The 17,551-nt window shown below is 38.3% G+C and overlaps 1 protein-coding gene across 1 annotated transcript in view; it reads right to left on the bottom strand.

Moving 5' to 3' along the window:
- Nucleotides 1-1,412: 1,412 nt before the first annotated feature.
- Nucleotides 1,413-17,551, bottom strand: part of col6a1 (collagen, type VI, alpha 1) — a 36,270-nt gene continuing 20,131 nt past the window's right edge. The window contains exons 26-35 of the mRNA XM_078935460.1: nt 13,858-13,923; nt 10,519-10,554; nt 10,145-10,197; nt 9,947-9,981; nt 9,730-9,863; nt 6,913-7,010; nt 5,277-5,463; nt 5,026-5,197; nt 4,888-4,917; nt 1,413-4,288 (exon numbers count right to left, since the gene is read on the bottom strand). Coding sequence (XP_078791586.1) covers nt 3,684-4,288; nt 4,888-4,917; nt 5,026-5,197; nt 5,277-5,463; nt 6,913-7,010; nt 9,730-9,863; nt 9,947-9,981; nt 10,145-10,197; nt 10,519-10,554; nt 13,858-13,923 — 1,416 coding nt within the window. The 3' untranslated portion in view covers nt 1,413-3,683. The remainder of the gene's footprint in view (nt 4,289-4,887; nt 4,918-5,025; nt 5,198-5,276; nt 5,464-6,912; nt 7,011-9,729; nt 9,864-9,946; nt 9,982-10,144; nt 10,198-10,518; nt 10,555-13,857; nt 13,924-17,551) is intronic.

Raw genomic sequence — 17,551 nt, forward strand, 5'->3', positions numbered from 1 at the left:
GTCAGTTTTTGCAGCTCCAACAGAGATGATGAGGTTCTTCTACATACAGACACCCCAGAACTGTACTGTACTAACGTACAGAAGCTGTTCTTTTTAGATCTCCCTAAATATCTGAGCAAAAACAACAGAAGTATTCTGTTTTTTCCTCTGAGGGAACCAGGTTTCAGCGTTCACCGCTAGATATTAAAGCCCCACTCCAGTGAAAACTGTGTTTTTAGTGTTTAAAACATGTTCTCATGGACACATATAAAGAAATTCAAGCTTGAAATTGCATTGTTTAGTATTGCTTTATTCAAATAATTGTGAATCTTGGGGCAGGCGCAACAACACCATTGGAAAAAGTGTGACTCAAAAACTCCATTGGAAAAATTGTGATGCACAAGTTACTATAGCAAACCACCATCTTCCTGCTCCTCTCCATTTTGATGCCTGCACTTTTACACAAATAGATCCATGTAAGTCTTTGTTTTTGTCGTCTGAGCTGGCATCTGGCTCAAAACTGTACTGCTAGATAGTTTTTCTTGCACTGGTAAAGTTATATTTGGATAGTAAGGGGCTGTAAGCTGGCGGGAGAGTGTGTAAACAGATGGATGATGGGAAATGGGAATGGGCTTACTCCATGCCAAGAGTTATAGGGGTATTAGAAAAAAATTGATTCTGTAATATATCGCGACAGTTCATTGGGTGATACTTGTATCGATTCAAAATGCTGTCAGTATTTGCGGTATTTGTTTAATTATTTATGAGCGTCCTTCTATGGAAGCATTTCTGTAGCATAATTAAAAGTTAAAGTCAATACCATTTTCACAAGGATTCACAAAGCATTTTGAAGGATCGCTTTTTCATTTTAATTTTGAGTCAACAAATCAAGCTTCATTTTGAAAATGAAAAAGCATTTCTGGTATTGACATTTATTCATAATTATGCTACACAAATGCTTCCATACAACAGCATGAAGGAAATTGATTGACAATGGTCAAAAGCTAATCAAGATGCAGAGACACAATTCACTGTAAAAAATAAAAGAATATAAATTCTGCAAAACTGCATATGATGAACCTCATTATGGCGAGGGAGTGCTGCAATAAAATATTTATATTTTCTAAGAACAAGATGTAAAGCATTGTGAGCAAAAATATGAAAAACTTTATTTTTCAAATTAGACTGCAACTTTATTTAATTTTATTGTAAAATTAGACTGTTTTTAGGAAAAAAAAGCCTCCCCAGTTTGAGAACTGCTTGGTTTAAGCCAAAATGTAATCCCCACACCATTTGAAAATGGTTTAATTCTGGAGACGATTGGCATTTTCCTTGTGGGTTTAACACACTCTGTGTGTAAATACCTTTTTCTTTATAGACCTACAGCTTCCAAGTGTCAGTATGTGTGAACAAAATACCAGGCAGACATATTAGTGTGGCAACCTTTATTGAAGGAGCTCTTACAACTCTTTTTGGATTTGTGCATCCCCAGCTCCAAACATTGGAAGAGGCTGGTTCAAGGATGTATAGCACCACAGGTGACAGGACAATTTAGTTTCTGTCTAAACCACTGATGACAAATTTGAAAAAAATCATGCAACATCATGTGAAAAAATATTGTTTGGACATGAAGCTAGGCTATGATTGACGTAAGTCTTAAAATGGCATTGACCAAGTCTTGAATATGGCTATGCAAAACCGCTTGGACCTAAATGTCCAAATAAGGAATGGTGCCTAGGATTGTGTGTGTATGACGGGGTCATAAGCCACTTTACATTTTTTTCCCCAAGTTTAAGCCTTGACAGATGTTTTCCTACATCATAAATGAAGAACAAATGTGTGTCTACATACTCGTTTGTGTATGGTTGTGGGGACAAACCTCTGGAAACCCTAAATGAGTGTGAGGAACACTTGAGATTGAGGGAACATTTTGCCCTGTTTTTCCAAATATTTTTGAGAGTTATGGCTTGGTTAATAGAGGTAGAGCAGAGTTAGAGTCTGTGTTAAGCAGACAGTTGTTTTGGAGTAGGTTGGGGTAAACGGCTAGGAACTGCACTGCATCAACTGCAACCCTCACAACCAGAGACAGACTTGTGCGTCTGTATAAGCATGCATGTCCTTGTGTTTTGAGTGAAGCCTCTATGCAGCACCACTGACAAAAAGCAGGTTTCTGTCATTCTGAACCCTGAACAAGTGTTTATGGAACAACCTAGCAAGTATTCACACACACACACGCACACACAGATGTACACATCTGGGACGTACATGGACACAGACACAAACAATTTGGGGCCCGGCGTCTTTATTGATACCATCTAATGCAGTGTTTTTCAACCAGTGTGCCGCGGCACACTAGTGTGCCGTGGGAGATGGTCAAGTGTGCCTTGGAGAAATTGCCCTCATTAACTGATCTAAAAGCAATTACCATCTCCAGGAAATCAGCTCTTTGTTCATCCAAACAGGCCCTGATAAAACACTGAGAAGTTAAGAATATGAAATATAATAAAATTATTTTTTCTTTGTGTTTATTTGATTCTATTAAAGACATTTTGATAAGAATAAGGGGATACCGCGATTTAGCTGCAGCTATAACTGTGTAAGGAAAGTCCCGCCCCTTTAACTGTCTCCACCAATCATTCTTGAAGGCTTAATCACATGTCATCAGTCTGACCAATCAGAAGTGGTTAAAGTATTCACTTCCTTGTTTCGATTTAGCGCAAAAAAAGTCTCTCTGTTCTAACAAAAATACCAGCTGAAGCTCGTCTTTAGTGGTGTAGCTTTCCACAGAATCTGGTATCAGACTGGAACAAGTGAACAAAACCGTGAAGCTCAAAGACGCTGGTCTTTCTGCGGTCGGCGGATTACGGGCACTACATCTCCCATGATGCAGTAAAGTGACTGTCTTAGCGCACAATAAGTCTCTCCTCTTAACGTCTTAAAACAACGAACACACATCAAACAGTTTTTGAATCTTTTGACTGAATTTTTAATACATCTTTTAGAAAAAACAGCTGCAGCTTCCAGCGTTTTCTGCAACAATTATCACAAAAATGCATGTGAGATTGCAGAGCGGCTGTAGATCAATACAGACTGAGCTTTTTCTTTTTTTTTATTTATCTATTTTTTGGGATGCTGGTGTGCCGCGGGATTTTTGTCAAGGTTAAAGTGTGCCGTGGCTCAAAAAAGGTTGAAAAACACTGATCTAATGTACTGATGAGTTTGTCTTTTAATGTCTGCCTGATGTCACATCCTGACTTCAGTGCTGTGCGATCTAACAATGTTTAAAACAAAACAAAAAACAAAAAAGAGACAACATTCAGAAAGGAGTCTTACGGTTTAAAAATCATACAGCTAAAATTAGTAGGTTTGGTTTCACACTAGCTGTTGTTTCTTGCAAACAACATTTAAAACAAACAAAAAAGGTCCATGTTATGAGCATTGTTGTACCCGACGGGGTTAAAAAAAGCAAGTAGAGAGGGATTAAAGGAAGCAGAACACCTGAGTCAAAATCAGCCCGAAGGAAAGCTAGATATAGACTATAAGAGCGATGTTGCAGCAAGTCTGTAAAGATATTTACATTTGTCTGCCAAATAGTCTTTTGTTGTTTTGTGATGCTTTTGAAATGTAAATGTACGTTAAAAGGGTGAGATGGAATATTTGTTTGTGGGGCTATAAAGGTAAGGCACTGGTTTTGTTTTCTGACATTACATGGAGGACAAGGAGACTCTGCGGGTCACCGTTTGGTAGAAGACCCCCCGGACAAGAGAGGGGTAGTCTGGAACACGGAACAGGTGCCGTTGGGCATAGGAGACATCGTCCTGCCGCCCCCTGCTCACCAGCAAGCGAAGGTTGCCTTCATTGACATGGCTACCGGCTGCAATGACAAAGAGCTCAATGCCGGCATCTGCCAAATCTCGAACACGCTTCTCTAAGACGGGCACAGTGACACCCTGAGACCTGCCATCAGAAAACAGCACCAGCTTCTTCTTTATTCCCGCTGCACTCCTTCGTAAAGTCCTGACTGCTAGGTCCATGGCCTCGAGAATGTTGGTACCATCATTTTCGAACACTGCTTTCTCAATGCGAACAGAAAGCTGGGGCATATCCTCCATTAGCTCTTGCTCCAGACGTGCAGTGCGGCTGTACTGGCCAAGGGCCACTTGTACTTTGACATTTCGCTTCCTCTCTGCATTCAAGAAACGTTCTACCAAGCGGTGGATGAAGGTCTTGCTTATCTCAAAGTTCTTCTGGCCCACACTGGCTGAGCTGTCCATCATGACCAAAATATCAGTTGGATCAGAGAAAGAAACTGAAAGACAAACGGTCAAAACTTCAGATGCTGTTGCAACACATCAAAGTAACATTTCTACAAACATGGTGCATTCCCTTTGCTCAACAGTTGTAAGAATGTGTGCCTTTAGACAGATTTGTCCATTGTTTGGTTTGTTTTACCGCTCCATTAAATAGTACTGTGAGCAAATATGACAAAGAATAAAAAACAGGTTTCTTTCTCTTGGAGCTAATGTCAACCACATTGATAAATCAAAATAATGGGGTAGGGGCTGCTTTACCTCCTGGGTAGTAATCAGAAATCCAGGCCTTTGATATTTGAATCCAATCATATTATTGATTATTGATGTGATATTCAACAAACTGAATATCAAATTCCTCATATTGAGATTGTGAGCAGATGTCCTAACATAACCTATAACCTAACACAAATGTGTATCCACCCATTTATTTTCAGATCCCTTTCAGGGTCCAGGGGTTGCTGGAGCCAACAGAGCTACTGTTGGATGAAGGTGGGGTACAACCTGAATAGGTCGCCAGTCCATTGTGGGGCAACAAAGGAGTAATTTCAGCAAAATAAACATAAAAAACAAACAAAAAAAAAAACAAGACACATACTTGGACATTTGTAGTCTGGGCAGTTCCTTTCTGTAAAAGACAAAAACGAGAGACAAATGGTGTTAATTAAACTCCATAAAAACTTTGAAAAAGTCAGACAAAAACAGTGACTGTGTGTATTGTGAAGCACTACAGTACCTTGGCAGATCTTGGCTGTGAGATTCTGTAGGAAATTGTCGTCTAACAGCTCAGTAAAGTCCTTCAACACAAAGGAAAAGCCTGGTTTGGGGTCGTCCTTGCACACCAGGGAGTCAAGCTGCTCACTGTTGGGTTGGCGACCTGAGTAGTCTTTCACTCCCAAACCACCAACCTAAGAACATGAAGGGAATAGTTAAGGTAAGCTATAATAAGGCTGTCAGACATCCATTCACGAGGCACACTGCACTAACCTGGACACCTTTCCCACAAAGGGTGGTGAGTGGAAATGTATCCCTCTTGATGTCAGCGCGTCCATCTGTGAGGACCAGAACCACTTTGTTGTCTTTCCTCATGAGGCTGATTGTGTTGTTCAGGGCAAAGCTTAGAGCCTCGCCGGTGTATGTGGCCTCAGCCAGCCAGTTCATGTCTCGTATTGCCCTGCAAACAGAATGATACATTTTCATTGAGATCTTTTTATTATTTTGTGAAGTTTTTTAGCCTTCCTTACTATGTTTTGCATCACTAGTTCTATTTTTATCTATTTATAAACTAACTGTTTTTTAAAAATAAATGTAAACATATTACATTACAGATTTTTTCTCCCCCGTAATTTTCTAAAATAATATTGCTACTGTGCAGAAAAATATAATTGTATATCCAGAGAGCATTACAATACTTATTTTTTAATTTTAATTCTACTTTTTCCATTTTTTCTTAAAGAGAATGACTTGGGAGAACATGTTTAGTTAAGGTTAAATTTGTCTCTCTGACTTTATTATTATCGTCAACTTTTGAATCTGCTAACTGGAATATTTCCTCTGTTGTAGATACATTAATATTTACTGACATTTCTGCTTACATAAACTACATAAACCATTAGAACATCCTCTCAATATTTTCAGAATTCCTCATCTGTTTGTCATTGACAAGTTAGACAAATTTGCTTTTAAAATTATTATGAACTTGATGATGCTTTTTTAGTTTTCTTTAACATCTGGCAATATAACTATGTATCTGTAGTTGATAGCAAAGCCAAACACTGGATGCTTCTTTTAAACTCAAGTTAATGAAGGAAAATAATGGTTGTGTAAACAAAATATTTACAACATTTTATTTCAGTATAAGGTGCCTTAATTTTTTTTCAAAAAACAACAGTGCGCTTTATTTAGAGCGGTTTATATGTGGGAATAAATCTGGCTGTGCTTATTGATTTTGAAGCGATTTTGAGAGCTAGACTGTGCTCTAGAAATTGTCATTTTTTTTATTTTTACGAGTTTGGCTGTTATTGTAACATGCTATTGTGAATATGGTGATGCAGGTAACATGTAGCGTATCAGATTGTGTGTTTTTCTTCTCACGTTTGGGAGTTAGAGGTATTGTGAATTTGCTAAAGCGGTTCATGTGAAGCAGCGTTGTTCTCTGATTTATTCATTTTTTTCCATGTTACTAAAAGGTTAGAAATAAGAGGTATTGTGAATACTCTAATATGGCTAACATGTAGTGTGTTACAAACAAGTTCTAGAGTTTATTGTGAATGCAGTTAAAGTCTGACTGACTTATTTTCGACTCTTTTGTCATGTTTAATGCATCTTTTATTTTGATTCACATATGTGATAAAAATGCGAAAACAGAACATTCATTGGCTTATAATTCAGTGCGACCCACAGTGCAGAAAATATAATATTCATTTTAAACCTAAGACATTTTGTGTTTGTCACTGCCTTACTAAGAAGCTATTACTTCTGGAATGATTGGAGTACATTGTGTTGTTGTTATTACTGTTTTGTTGCTATGTAGCATAAAGATAATTGTGTGAGTATATGTGTAAACTACCATGAATGGTATCTTACAGTAGTTAAACTGTGGGGTGCATGAGTGGAAACTCACTGCTTGAAATCGGTGAGGTTGCTGGTTAATTTGACAATTTCTTGGGCTTTAGATCCACTGTACTGGACCACGCTGACTGTGGACTGGTCCACTGAAAACTGCAAAGAAAAAACTCTTTATTGTGAGCGGGCTTTTTTTTTTTTTTTTTTTACTTTGTGTATTACATCTACAGGCCATGTGTTTTTTCCTTTTTCTATGTCAACATTTCTGCACCCCACCCAAACTGACTAATTGCACCCGTGCTGTGGAAGAGCAGAGTCACCGGAGAGACATAAAAAGCCAAGTCCAAAACACAAGATAATTTCTCTCATTCACACTTTCTATTTTTAAGAATGCTGCTTCTCATTTTGTAACGCCTCCGAAAAAAACCCCAGCTCCTGTGGAATTTCTGATAAACATCTCAGTCCGCAAAGGTCAAAGAGCTGTCTGATGGCCTGATGCAACACAATTTTCATTCCTTCTAGATAAATAACTCCCATCTTATGTGTGCTGCATGGTGTTGGTCAAATTCAACATCATGTTCTGTGCATTTTTTGCATGTTGCGCCATAAGGTTGCCAATGGGAAATTCACTTTACTGGTCTGGTAATAAGACAACTGTTCTTTATTCTGAGGCATCAGAGTGGAAAAATGAAATGGCACAAACCAAAACATGTTGAACATAAATATGCAGCTAAAGGAAAGGAAAGGAGGAAGTTTCTTGAAATACTAAAAAAAGTTGATTGTAAAAGTTTTGACACAACAAAAGAGGGAAAGATGCAAACATTTTTGAGTTCCCTTGGTAAAACACAAAAACAGGAAGCTATACTCTGATCCAACTATGGTTAACAAATGTTTGCTTAGTGGGAATACCAGAGACACTGATTGGAGGGGGAAAAGGTGGGTAATATTAACAAAATAAAAGAGAGTTCAATCATCGAACAGACAGAGGTGTTTGCTCATAACTTCGGTAAGCAGTTTCTCAATGTGGGTTCAAGTCTTCAAGCTCATTATTATAAAATCTATAAACTAAAAAATCCAAGTATTGCTAACATCCGTGTTTATGAATGACTAATCACGTGAATAATTATTTAGTTTGCAGAAATTAATTATTTCGAGGGAACGGAATATTATTTTGTGGGAACAAGATATTAATTTGTGGGAACAAGATATTAATTTGTGGGAATGAGATATTTTTTATTTTATCCATGTCAGGACATGGGCTCCATATATATTTAACCTTAAAATGTATGGGATTGTTTTTGGGTGATCACTAACTGTTAGTGTATGAGTGTGTATGTCAAAGACCCTGTCTGTAAAGAAAGTAGAAAAGTGCCCCAATAATTTGCTCCAGTGCTCGAGTTAAAATTAAGTAAAAAATATTAGAGAATGACATCCACTAAGGCATTTAAATGATAAGTAGAGTGATCATAGTAATAGGTTTAGGGGCTGTCATCTGGACTAGTTTTTAAAAGTTAGAAGACGTTTCACCTCTTATAACCACCCTTTACAGCACAAACTAGGCGTTATCAGGACATTACAACACTGAGCCCAGGAGGTGCCCACAAGCTCCGACGGAAAGAAGAAAGAAGAGCAACACATCCGTCAAGCCCTCCAAACCTGTGGATATCCCAACTGGGCATTCACCAGATCCCAACATACAAGAAAACAAGGCAAGAAGGAACAAGAGCCGAAAGGTAACAGTATTTCAATTCCTTATATCTCAGGCCTGTCTGAAAAACTAAAAAGGATTTTCAGACAACATAACATCCCAGTTCATCTCAAACCAGTTAATACTCTCAGACAAAAAGTGGTTCATCCAAAGGACAAAATTCCTAGCTACAAACAGGGTAATATCCACTCCAAAGAGAATTGTAATGAACAGTAAATAGGAAAAACCAAACAACTTCTACACAAGTTGCTTTACCAACATCGCAGAGCCAACCCAAGTGGACCTGAGTCTGAAGTGCACCTCCACCTGAAGGCCACAAACCACTCGTTCGAGGACAGTGAAGTCCGAATTCTAGCCAGAGACAAAGGGTGGTTTGAGCGAGGAGTGAAAGAAGCCATCTTTGTCAAGAAGGATAAACCTTCTCCTAATAAGAATGGTGGTCTCAGGTTTATTCTTCCATCCATCTACGGCAGTGTTCTGAAACCCAAACAAACCGAACCAGTTCCACTTGGGTCATTAACAGCTGAAAGAGTAGACCAGTTTGGGGAGGGATTCACTGGCTCCCCAACCCCAGCTGAGGACAAAGGACTCTTTATGACCCGAAACCATGTAGGCCAAGTTGACAAAACCATCCAGGTTCAGGTCTGACTCCTCCTCCATGAGCGCATATAAACCAGCTCTTTTATCAGCTAATTCAGAATTGACAAAGCCTCTTGGACAAGAGGTGAAACGTATTTTAACTTTTAAAAACTAGTCCAGATGACAGCCCCTAAACCTATTACTATGATGGAATCAACCTGGATAAATGAGAGTTTTCATAGATAAGTAGAGTGATAAACTTATTTTCTTTGAATAAAAATGTATGGATGATAAGCCTCCTATTGATTTTTGATTACTCCTTATGTTTTAAATGTTATTATTTTGAGCAGGTGGACAGACAGGAAACCTTTAGATTGTTCATCAACTAACCCACCCACACACACTCACACATACAGGCGGCTTTGGGCATTACATTCACTAAAGGATTTAACGTCGTGCTTAAATGATTATTCCACAAATCTGACTCCCGAAATCTGTTCATTTTCAATGTGTAAACAAAGAAAGTCTAAACAGCTGATGATGTTCTACTAACATCAGCACAGATCGAAGGTTTAAGAAGGTGGTCACCTTGACTTGGTGGTCTTTAATCAGCCTGTCAATAACGGTGATAATGAAGTCTTTGGCGGTGGCAAAATTCGTGGCGCCAATACTCTCTGAGCTGTCCACAATGAAAGCCAAGTCCACCGGAGCGCACTTGCACTCTAAAAGTCAAACATATAAAACAGGTGAGCGTCATCCTCAAAGATCCTCACAGAGAAAAAAATGATTGCTGCTTCAAACTTACCACAACATGCTAAGAAATGTGAGGGGTAATAAAAAAGGAAAATACAAGTTAGTTATTATCTTTGGGCACGCTGTGAAAGACACAAGTTCACCTCAGTGACCTTTTTTGATTTTAATTGTACATTTGGGTGAGAGTTGAAAAGTTCACAGAGTTTTTGGTGAAGCTCGGTCCATTGGAGGTTGAGTTGGTTATAAAAACTGAGCATTTAACTTACAGCAGAGCTTCATGATGATATCCAGAATTTCACATTCCTGTTGAGAAAAGTGGATTACAGATTACGGTAGAGTGAAGTGGCGTCACGTCACATTCAAACACAAGTCACAGCTTTTAACTGCTCCAGGAGGAGAGAAAAAGACTGGACAACTGAGATTTCTTTCCTGAGAAGTCCTCGAGCAGTCATGGGGCTTAGTGTTGAGGAAATTAGATGTGAGCTTCTGGACTGAACATACAGTATCAGAGTCAAAAGCGCAGCCTGAAGGAGGGATTAGGTGTGCTGAGCTTCCCTGTCTGACCCGGTGCCTAAAATAATGTCAAGAGTTCAGTTTTAAATGGGTTGATTCTTTAACACTCACATCTGTTCCTGATGGTCCAGGCGGCCCAGGAAGACCCTGAGGAGAAGAAGAGAGCAAGAATAGAAGACAGTGACTCATCTCTCTTGATAGATGTTCATGTTTGCTTCTTTGACAGAAAAAGTATGTCTGGTTTGACTTCAAAAAGATTAGGCCAACAGTGGAGGAGTCATTCTGTTTGAACTGGAAATAAGTAGTGGGGGTTTCTTAAAAGAAAAAAAAAAAAAACTACTGCAACAGAAAACCAGATTCCCACACTAACAGAACCCACATCCACACCCACACAATTCTGTGTGTGCACTTTCTGCAACACAATTTGAATCTGATGCAGGGTTTTTTGTTTTGTCGCTCAGCTGTAGAAGAGGCATCTGTTTCTTTTTAATGCACACTAAAACTCAGGTTAGGCACATTCTTTTCTTGTGCTTAGAGCGTACAAGCAAACAAATTCACAGAGTTGTCAGAAAAAAAGGAAGATTCTGCCGCTAATTGCAGAGGAAAGAAGCCACCCCAAGAACACATGACACAAACTGGTTACACAAAAGTATGAAGCACAAACCCAGGCCAAAGGAGATGCAACAAAAGGAGGCAAGAAAAGCATCAAGGAAGAGCAGGAATACGATTTTTACACATTTTTTAAATGTGGAAAACATTGTTCTACCACAACACATATTCATAGTGTTTGTGTTTAGAGGTAACTCTTATTGTTACCTCAGTTTCTAGAAACAGAATCTGTATGGAACTAAAACAATTGGAATTCAGGCCTTAGTCACATGCCCCCATTCTGTGGTTGACCCATATGGGTGCTGTGGGCTTTTGGATTGAGGCTCACAGAGAGGAGCAAAAGCCTATGACGGGGATTGCCGGTGTGTGTTGCCGTTCCCTTGAGAGATATGACCACCTTAATGGACGTCATGAAAATGGAACGTGCAATTGTAGTGTGTGTGGTAAGTGTATAGTAAAGTATTTGTAAGGATAATGTAAACGCACTTATGATGTATGGGTGATACTGTCATATGGTGCCCTTTTGCTGCACTCTAGACCAGGGGGGTATTCCAGAAGGCACGTTTAAACTACCCTGACTTTAACCCTGAACTCTGGCTGAAATCCGCCTGAACTTACTCTGGGTATGTCGGTTCTAAAAGACCGGACATGAGTTAGCTTAATTACACTCGACTTGGTAACCCTGGTTTAATGCGTGTGCATTAATGGATCGCCAAACTCCGGAGTCACCATGGAAATGCGTGGAAAAAAAAGAGAGCGCTATACTTCAGTGAGTCTGCGATTTTAATGACGGCGTATGTAGGTTGTACGCCCATCAAAAAAGTAATACAGCTGCATCATCAGCAAAAGAAAGAGTTTCTGCTTGGGGAGAAAGAAAGGACAAAGTAAACGCAACAGTTTCTGATCTTATTTCCAATTACATTATGATATATATATATATATATCATAATGTAATTTGTAATATATGTAATATATATATATTGTAATGTAATTTGTAATATATGTAATATATATATATATAATATATATATATATATATATATATATATATATATATATATATAATATATATATAATATATATATATATATATATATATATATATATATATATATATATATATATATATATATATATATATATATATATATATATATATATATATATATATATCTATCAGACCTGAATACTCCATCGTACGATGGAGTATCAGGGCCACCAAAAACAAAAAAGTAAAATTACGAGTTTTTATCTCGTAAATTTAGGAGAAAAAACTCGTAAATTTACGATATTAAGTTGAAGTGAGCATGCAGAGCAGCAGGTGAACGCCGCGCAGCAACAGAGCAGACCGACTAAACTCAGTAGAACAGGTGATCTGAATGAGCTTGAACGTTCCAAATATCTGGAAGCTCATTTGTTTGATTTACAATTTATCAGTTTTATTTATTGATGGTTGGTTTGCAGGATCCCTGCAGTCCGATGAAGCCATCGTAGTCCCTGCAGCTTTCCACTTCAATCCTTTCTTCCTCCACCAAAAACAAGATCTCTACGTTTGTGTGACGCTTCGGTCTGAGGAGGAGGATCACTTTTTTTGCCATTTTCAACTAGACTAGACTATTTTCATTCATCTTTGTTGCTTAATGATATAACGGGACGTTTACTTCCGCATTGGTGTTCGGATCTGATGACAGGTTCATGACGTAAGGTGACAGATGAACTTCAGGGTTTGTGAATGAAAAGGAGAATAAAAGCTGCAGCGATCCTCTGCACCAAAACATGTCTCTGAGCTCCTTATTTTACTTATGAAACTCCGCTTTACTGACACTGAACCTCGGAAACCCGCCCCTACTGACAATAATTTGATTTTGAGATTGCCAAAGGTTCAGAATCTCTTTGTTTTAAACCTATAATAATCCGAAACTAAAGCTTCACAAAAGGCTCCACATCTTTCATCTTCAAGCAATGCTCTGACAAACGGACAACTTTGGTGTTTTCTCCTTGTTAATCTATGACTTTTTTCTCGTAAATTTACGAGAAAAAAACTCATAAATTTACGAGATAAAGTGTCGTAATTTTACTTTTTTTTTTTGGTGGCCCTAAAACTCCGTTGTAGCAAATAATTAAGGTAGATCAATGTAGAAAAGTTTATCTTTCCAACATCCATACGTGGTCTTATGACGGAAAAAGTATTATCTGAGCATCTTCATCCAGTAAATCATCTTCAAATGGACACGCCATGCTACATCACCTTTCTGAAACCAACTAAACCTGTTCCAGACCAGGTCACGCTCAGTGCATGAGTTGCTATGGCAACTTGGCATACCCTGAAACATACCTGCTTTTTTGGAACCGAAAGCTGAGGTTATCCGCTTACTTAGCCTCAAACTTACCGTGGTAACTAGCATAACCTGCTTTTTGGAATACCCCCGCAGGGGTGTCCCAATCCAGGCTTAGAGGGCCGGTGTCCTACATGTTTGCCAACCAACCTGCTTTTCAAGCTTTTTATTGGCTAAACACACCTGATCCAGGTAATCAGCTGCAGATAAGGCAGTATTTCTGGAAAACCAGCAGGTGACCGGGCCTTGAGGCCTGGATTTGGGCACCCCTGCTCTAGACATTAGTAGAGTACAAGAACTGGGTCCTTACTGACATTTGTAAGTGCCAGTAGGATGCCTGTAGGATGTCTAAACAAACTACACTCTGTCCATTGTCCTTAATGCGAATGCTGCAAGCAAGGAGCACTTATCACTTGAACATCTTTCAGCAGCAATCTGTTTGACATATTAGCTTACATGCAACTTTACATCACAAACATACACAAACCCCAAAATCCATTCTTACCGGTCTTCCCTCTGGGCCTCGGTGACCTTTGGCCCCTTTGATTCCAGGAGGTCCCCCTTCGATGTTCTGCAAGAAGGAGAACAAAATACTTAAGTGAAAAAATGCTTTGCTGTTCTTGTTATCTTATGAAAACATCAACAGTCAAATGAGGAATTATGGGTGACCCTGCTTTGTGTGGTTCTCATTTTTGCCACAAAGCAGAAACAACATTAAGCAACATCAAACAACTCAACACCTGTGCCCTGTCCACCTGCCTCTTAGTGATGTTTCCCACTGGACTGTTTGGTCCACAACAGAGATAATTTCTTCAGATACCATGCTTTGTTTGAGAATTGAATTGGTTAGTTCAAAAGGGGCCCAAGTCCAAGAGGTTTGTTTTTCCAGGAAATGATTTTAATTGCATAGCTTAAAGGGAGGCTACACCAAATGATTAACACTTTACCCAGATTTAGCACCAGTTCATAGCTTACAAACGCTATAATATGAAGCACCTCACTTTTATAATTTCAGAGGACTAGCAAACTAAATTCTCTGGACTTGGGCCCTTCTTGAATTAAACAGGGGCGCTGCCATATTGGATAACTAGTGCTGCCATCTATAGGATAAAGCAAAACCCGTGCAAGAGAGGCCCAAGTCCAGGAATTTTGCACTTAATGCATTTTAAATGTCAAGCATAGTCGATACATTACAACGGACTTGGGACTTTTTTGCACATAATCAGATAGCTTTTCCCTTGAAGACCATAGAACACATAATATCTCTATTTTGAAAAATTGTGGACTTGGGTCCCATTTGAACTAAACGATTCAATAAATCGTTAAACGGAACCAATAAATATGGCTGAAATGAATGGTCTTGTAAGTGAACCTTGATGTTGTTCATTTCAGTGTGAATGCAGTTAGGCCATCTAAAGCAGGGGTCACCTACCCAGTTCCTTGTGGGCTACCGTCCTGCTCGTTTTGCAGCTAACCCTGTTTCAGTAGATGCTGATTAGCTGGATAAAATAAGCCCAGTTTCTGATTGACTGAACACACCCGATCCAGGGGAACAGCAATTACTGAAGCAAGGTTTGCAGCAAAATGAGCAGGATGGTAGCCCACGAGGAACCGGGTTGGTGGCCCCTGATCTAGAAGACCAAGAAGCAAAAGTAAACCATAGACATCAAGTGATGCAAGCAATTTTGAATCTCCCAAAATCTGACAAAGCACAAATTATTAAACAAAATGGAAAATTTGCTTTTAACAAGTGTGGTTTAGATAAAGGTGCATACAAAAAACATCATTCAGATAACTAGTAGGACTAGTTGTTTTTTGTTTTGTATCCTAAATTAGTTTGAGTTTTCTTACAATACACAGAAATCTTGACCAAAACACTACTAAAAAATCAGCTTGAGGCAACAGCTATTAATGGTGAAATTAAAATAAAATTTAAAAAAAGAAATGAGAAGAACTAAAATAATGAACATAGCTGTAAAACAAATATTAGCTAAGAACTTGTGTTTTTTTTTATTAAAATGAAGGACGGTAGGACCATCCTTGCTTATTTATCAGCAAACATAAATTATTTAGTGATGTCAGAGATCTTTAAACAAGACAAAAAGGACTCATGAAGAAAACAGTATTTCATTTGTAAAACATAACAAAAAATCGCATTAAAATTTCCAAAGATATAGGGAATACACTATGAAAGATGATGCACCAAGGAAATTTAATAATTAAAACCAAATTATTCGATTTGGCATACAGAGAGAATAAATGAGTTAATCAGCACACAGGTTGTTAAAGTTAAATTATTTGTCAGTTTGCTGTTCCTCATGGCTTCAGCTTGTTATCATTTTTATACCATTTTCAGTCACTCCGGCTTCTCCTAAAGGGATTTGAAATAGAAGCAGACAGCTGTAGGGGAGCAGAATTGCAGCAGAAACAGCAGCAGCTGCTCTTTGATCCGTGTCTGAGACAGCAAATCTTAACACCATAAATCAATTTGGGAAAATAATGCACCATTTTAAATTTGTAGGTTCCCATGAAATTCATTTTTGACTTTAAAGAAATCTGGTCTGAGAAAGAAAGCAGGGTGCCGGGTAAAATTACATAGCCGAAACGTGTGAGAAGACTAGACTAAGTAATCATTTTCATGGAAAACATAGTTCAAAAAGTACTTGAACAAACTAATTCTTTACCATGTTGAAAGGTAGTTGCTATGTGTGCAGTATGAAACAGGAATGCGAGAAATCTTTAAAGTGAAAACAGGAAACTCCTCCTTATGGGGGTCATAAATTATTCTTGCTCTCTGATTTGAACCAAAAACCAGGCAGACCAGCAGATGTGCATTTCTGCAGCTCAAGCGAATACTGGTGACAGAAGGAAGCAGGTAATGTCGAGCACCTGGGCGTTACGGCATACAAACAAAACGTCATGTCAGTCTTCAAGAAGAGCGGGCAAACTTCATAAAGATCTAATACATGTGGTTCAACTCACTGCCCATGTCGACTTCAAACACCTAAAAAAATTTAAAGAATCAAGACAACATGATATCATCCATCCTTTGGCCAAGAAACACACATCCCAACCTTGGCTTTTTAGTGTCACATTTAATGACTCATAGCCAGATGTTTACTATTTTCATGTAAAATGTCTTCTTTCCTAAGTGAGTTAGCTAAATGGAACAGGCAGACGAGTGGAAGAATTTGTCTTCAACTAGGTCCTTCTTGACACGTCTTGAGCTAAAAACAAATAATCCCCTTTTGCCAGAGACAGTTCAGGCAAAATGACAGAAAGTGTTGCACTTTTTGAACAGGTAATTCAACTTCTTACAAGACAAAACCATTGGAAGAGGTTTTAATTGATTTCACTTCTTTAGAAATAGAAAAGTATGGCTGATTGAACAGGGAAGCATTTTGTATCTACTTGAAAATGAATGCAGAACATCAGCACATTTTGTTACATCAACAGCAGAAAAAGAAGCAACATGGCATGATGGAGATTAAAAAAAAGAAAGGAAATGTAGGCCAACTATTTTCAAGAATGACAATTCCCAACAAACAATTTTTTCAGCACTAAAAGTTCAGATCGATGAATTGATAATAATTAGTTGTTTTTGTTAGGTGAAATTGTATTCACTTTACTATATTGATAGGCTATATTATTAAGGCTATGTTATTATCTATCCTAGTTTTGTGAAGCCATTGTGTAAAGGTTTTGTTGTTTTATTTGGTTTTCATGTTGTTTTGGTTATGTTTTGAGTTGCCATTTCAGTCACACCAATTCCAGGTTCATTATAATTTACAGCTCTTTATTTTAGTTAATTGCCCTCAGCCAGTGTCTGGTTTTCAGGTCATCTGCTCTGCCTTCCCACCTTTTTTGTTTCTCTCTGGGTTTTGGCATCAGTTTATGTAATAAATGTTTCAGTTTATGTAATAAATGTTTGAGTTTATGCCATCATGTTAGGCCTCCTGCATTTTGGGTTCTATACCACCAATTCCTGACATATTGACTGTATATGAAAACTGGACTGAATGACCCCTCCCCCCTACCATTTCAAATACCTGCTGGTCCCAAGAAGCCAAAATCCCATAAAGCTCTATTGAGAAATAAATACTCAGTCATTCTATCTGTCTGAATAACCATTTTTGATCAACTACCATTTTTAAAATAACGTGTTCTTGCTAATATTTTTTTCCACATTTTTTTTGTAG

This window comes from Oryzias latipes, chromosome 17, assembly GCF_053564925.1.
Source record: "Oryzias latipes strain Hd-rR chromosome 17, Olatipes_Hd-rR_3.1".
NCBI lineage: Eukaryota > Metazoa > Chordata > Actinopteri > Beloniformes > Adrianichthyidae > Oryzias > Oryzias latipes.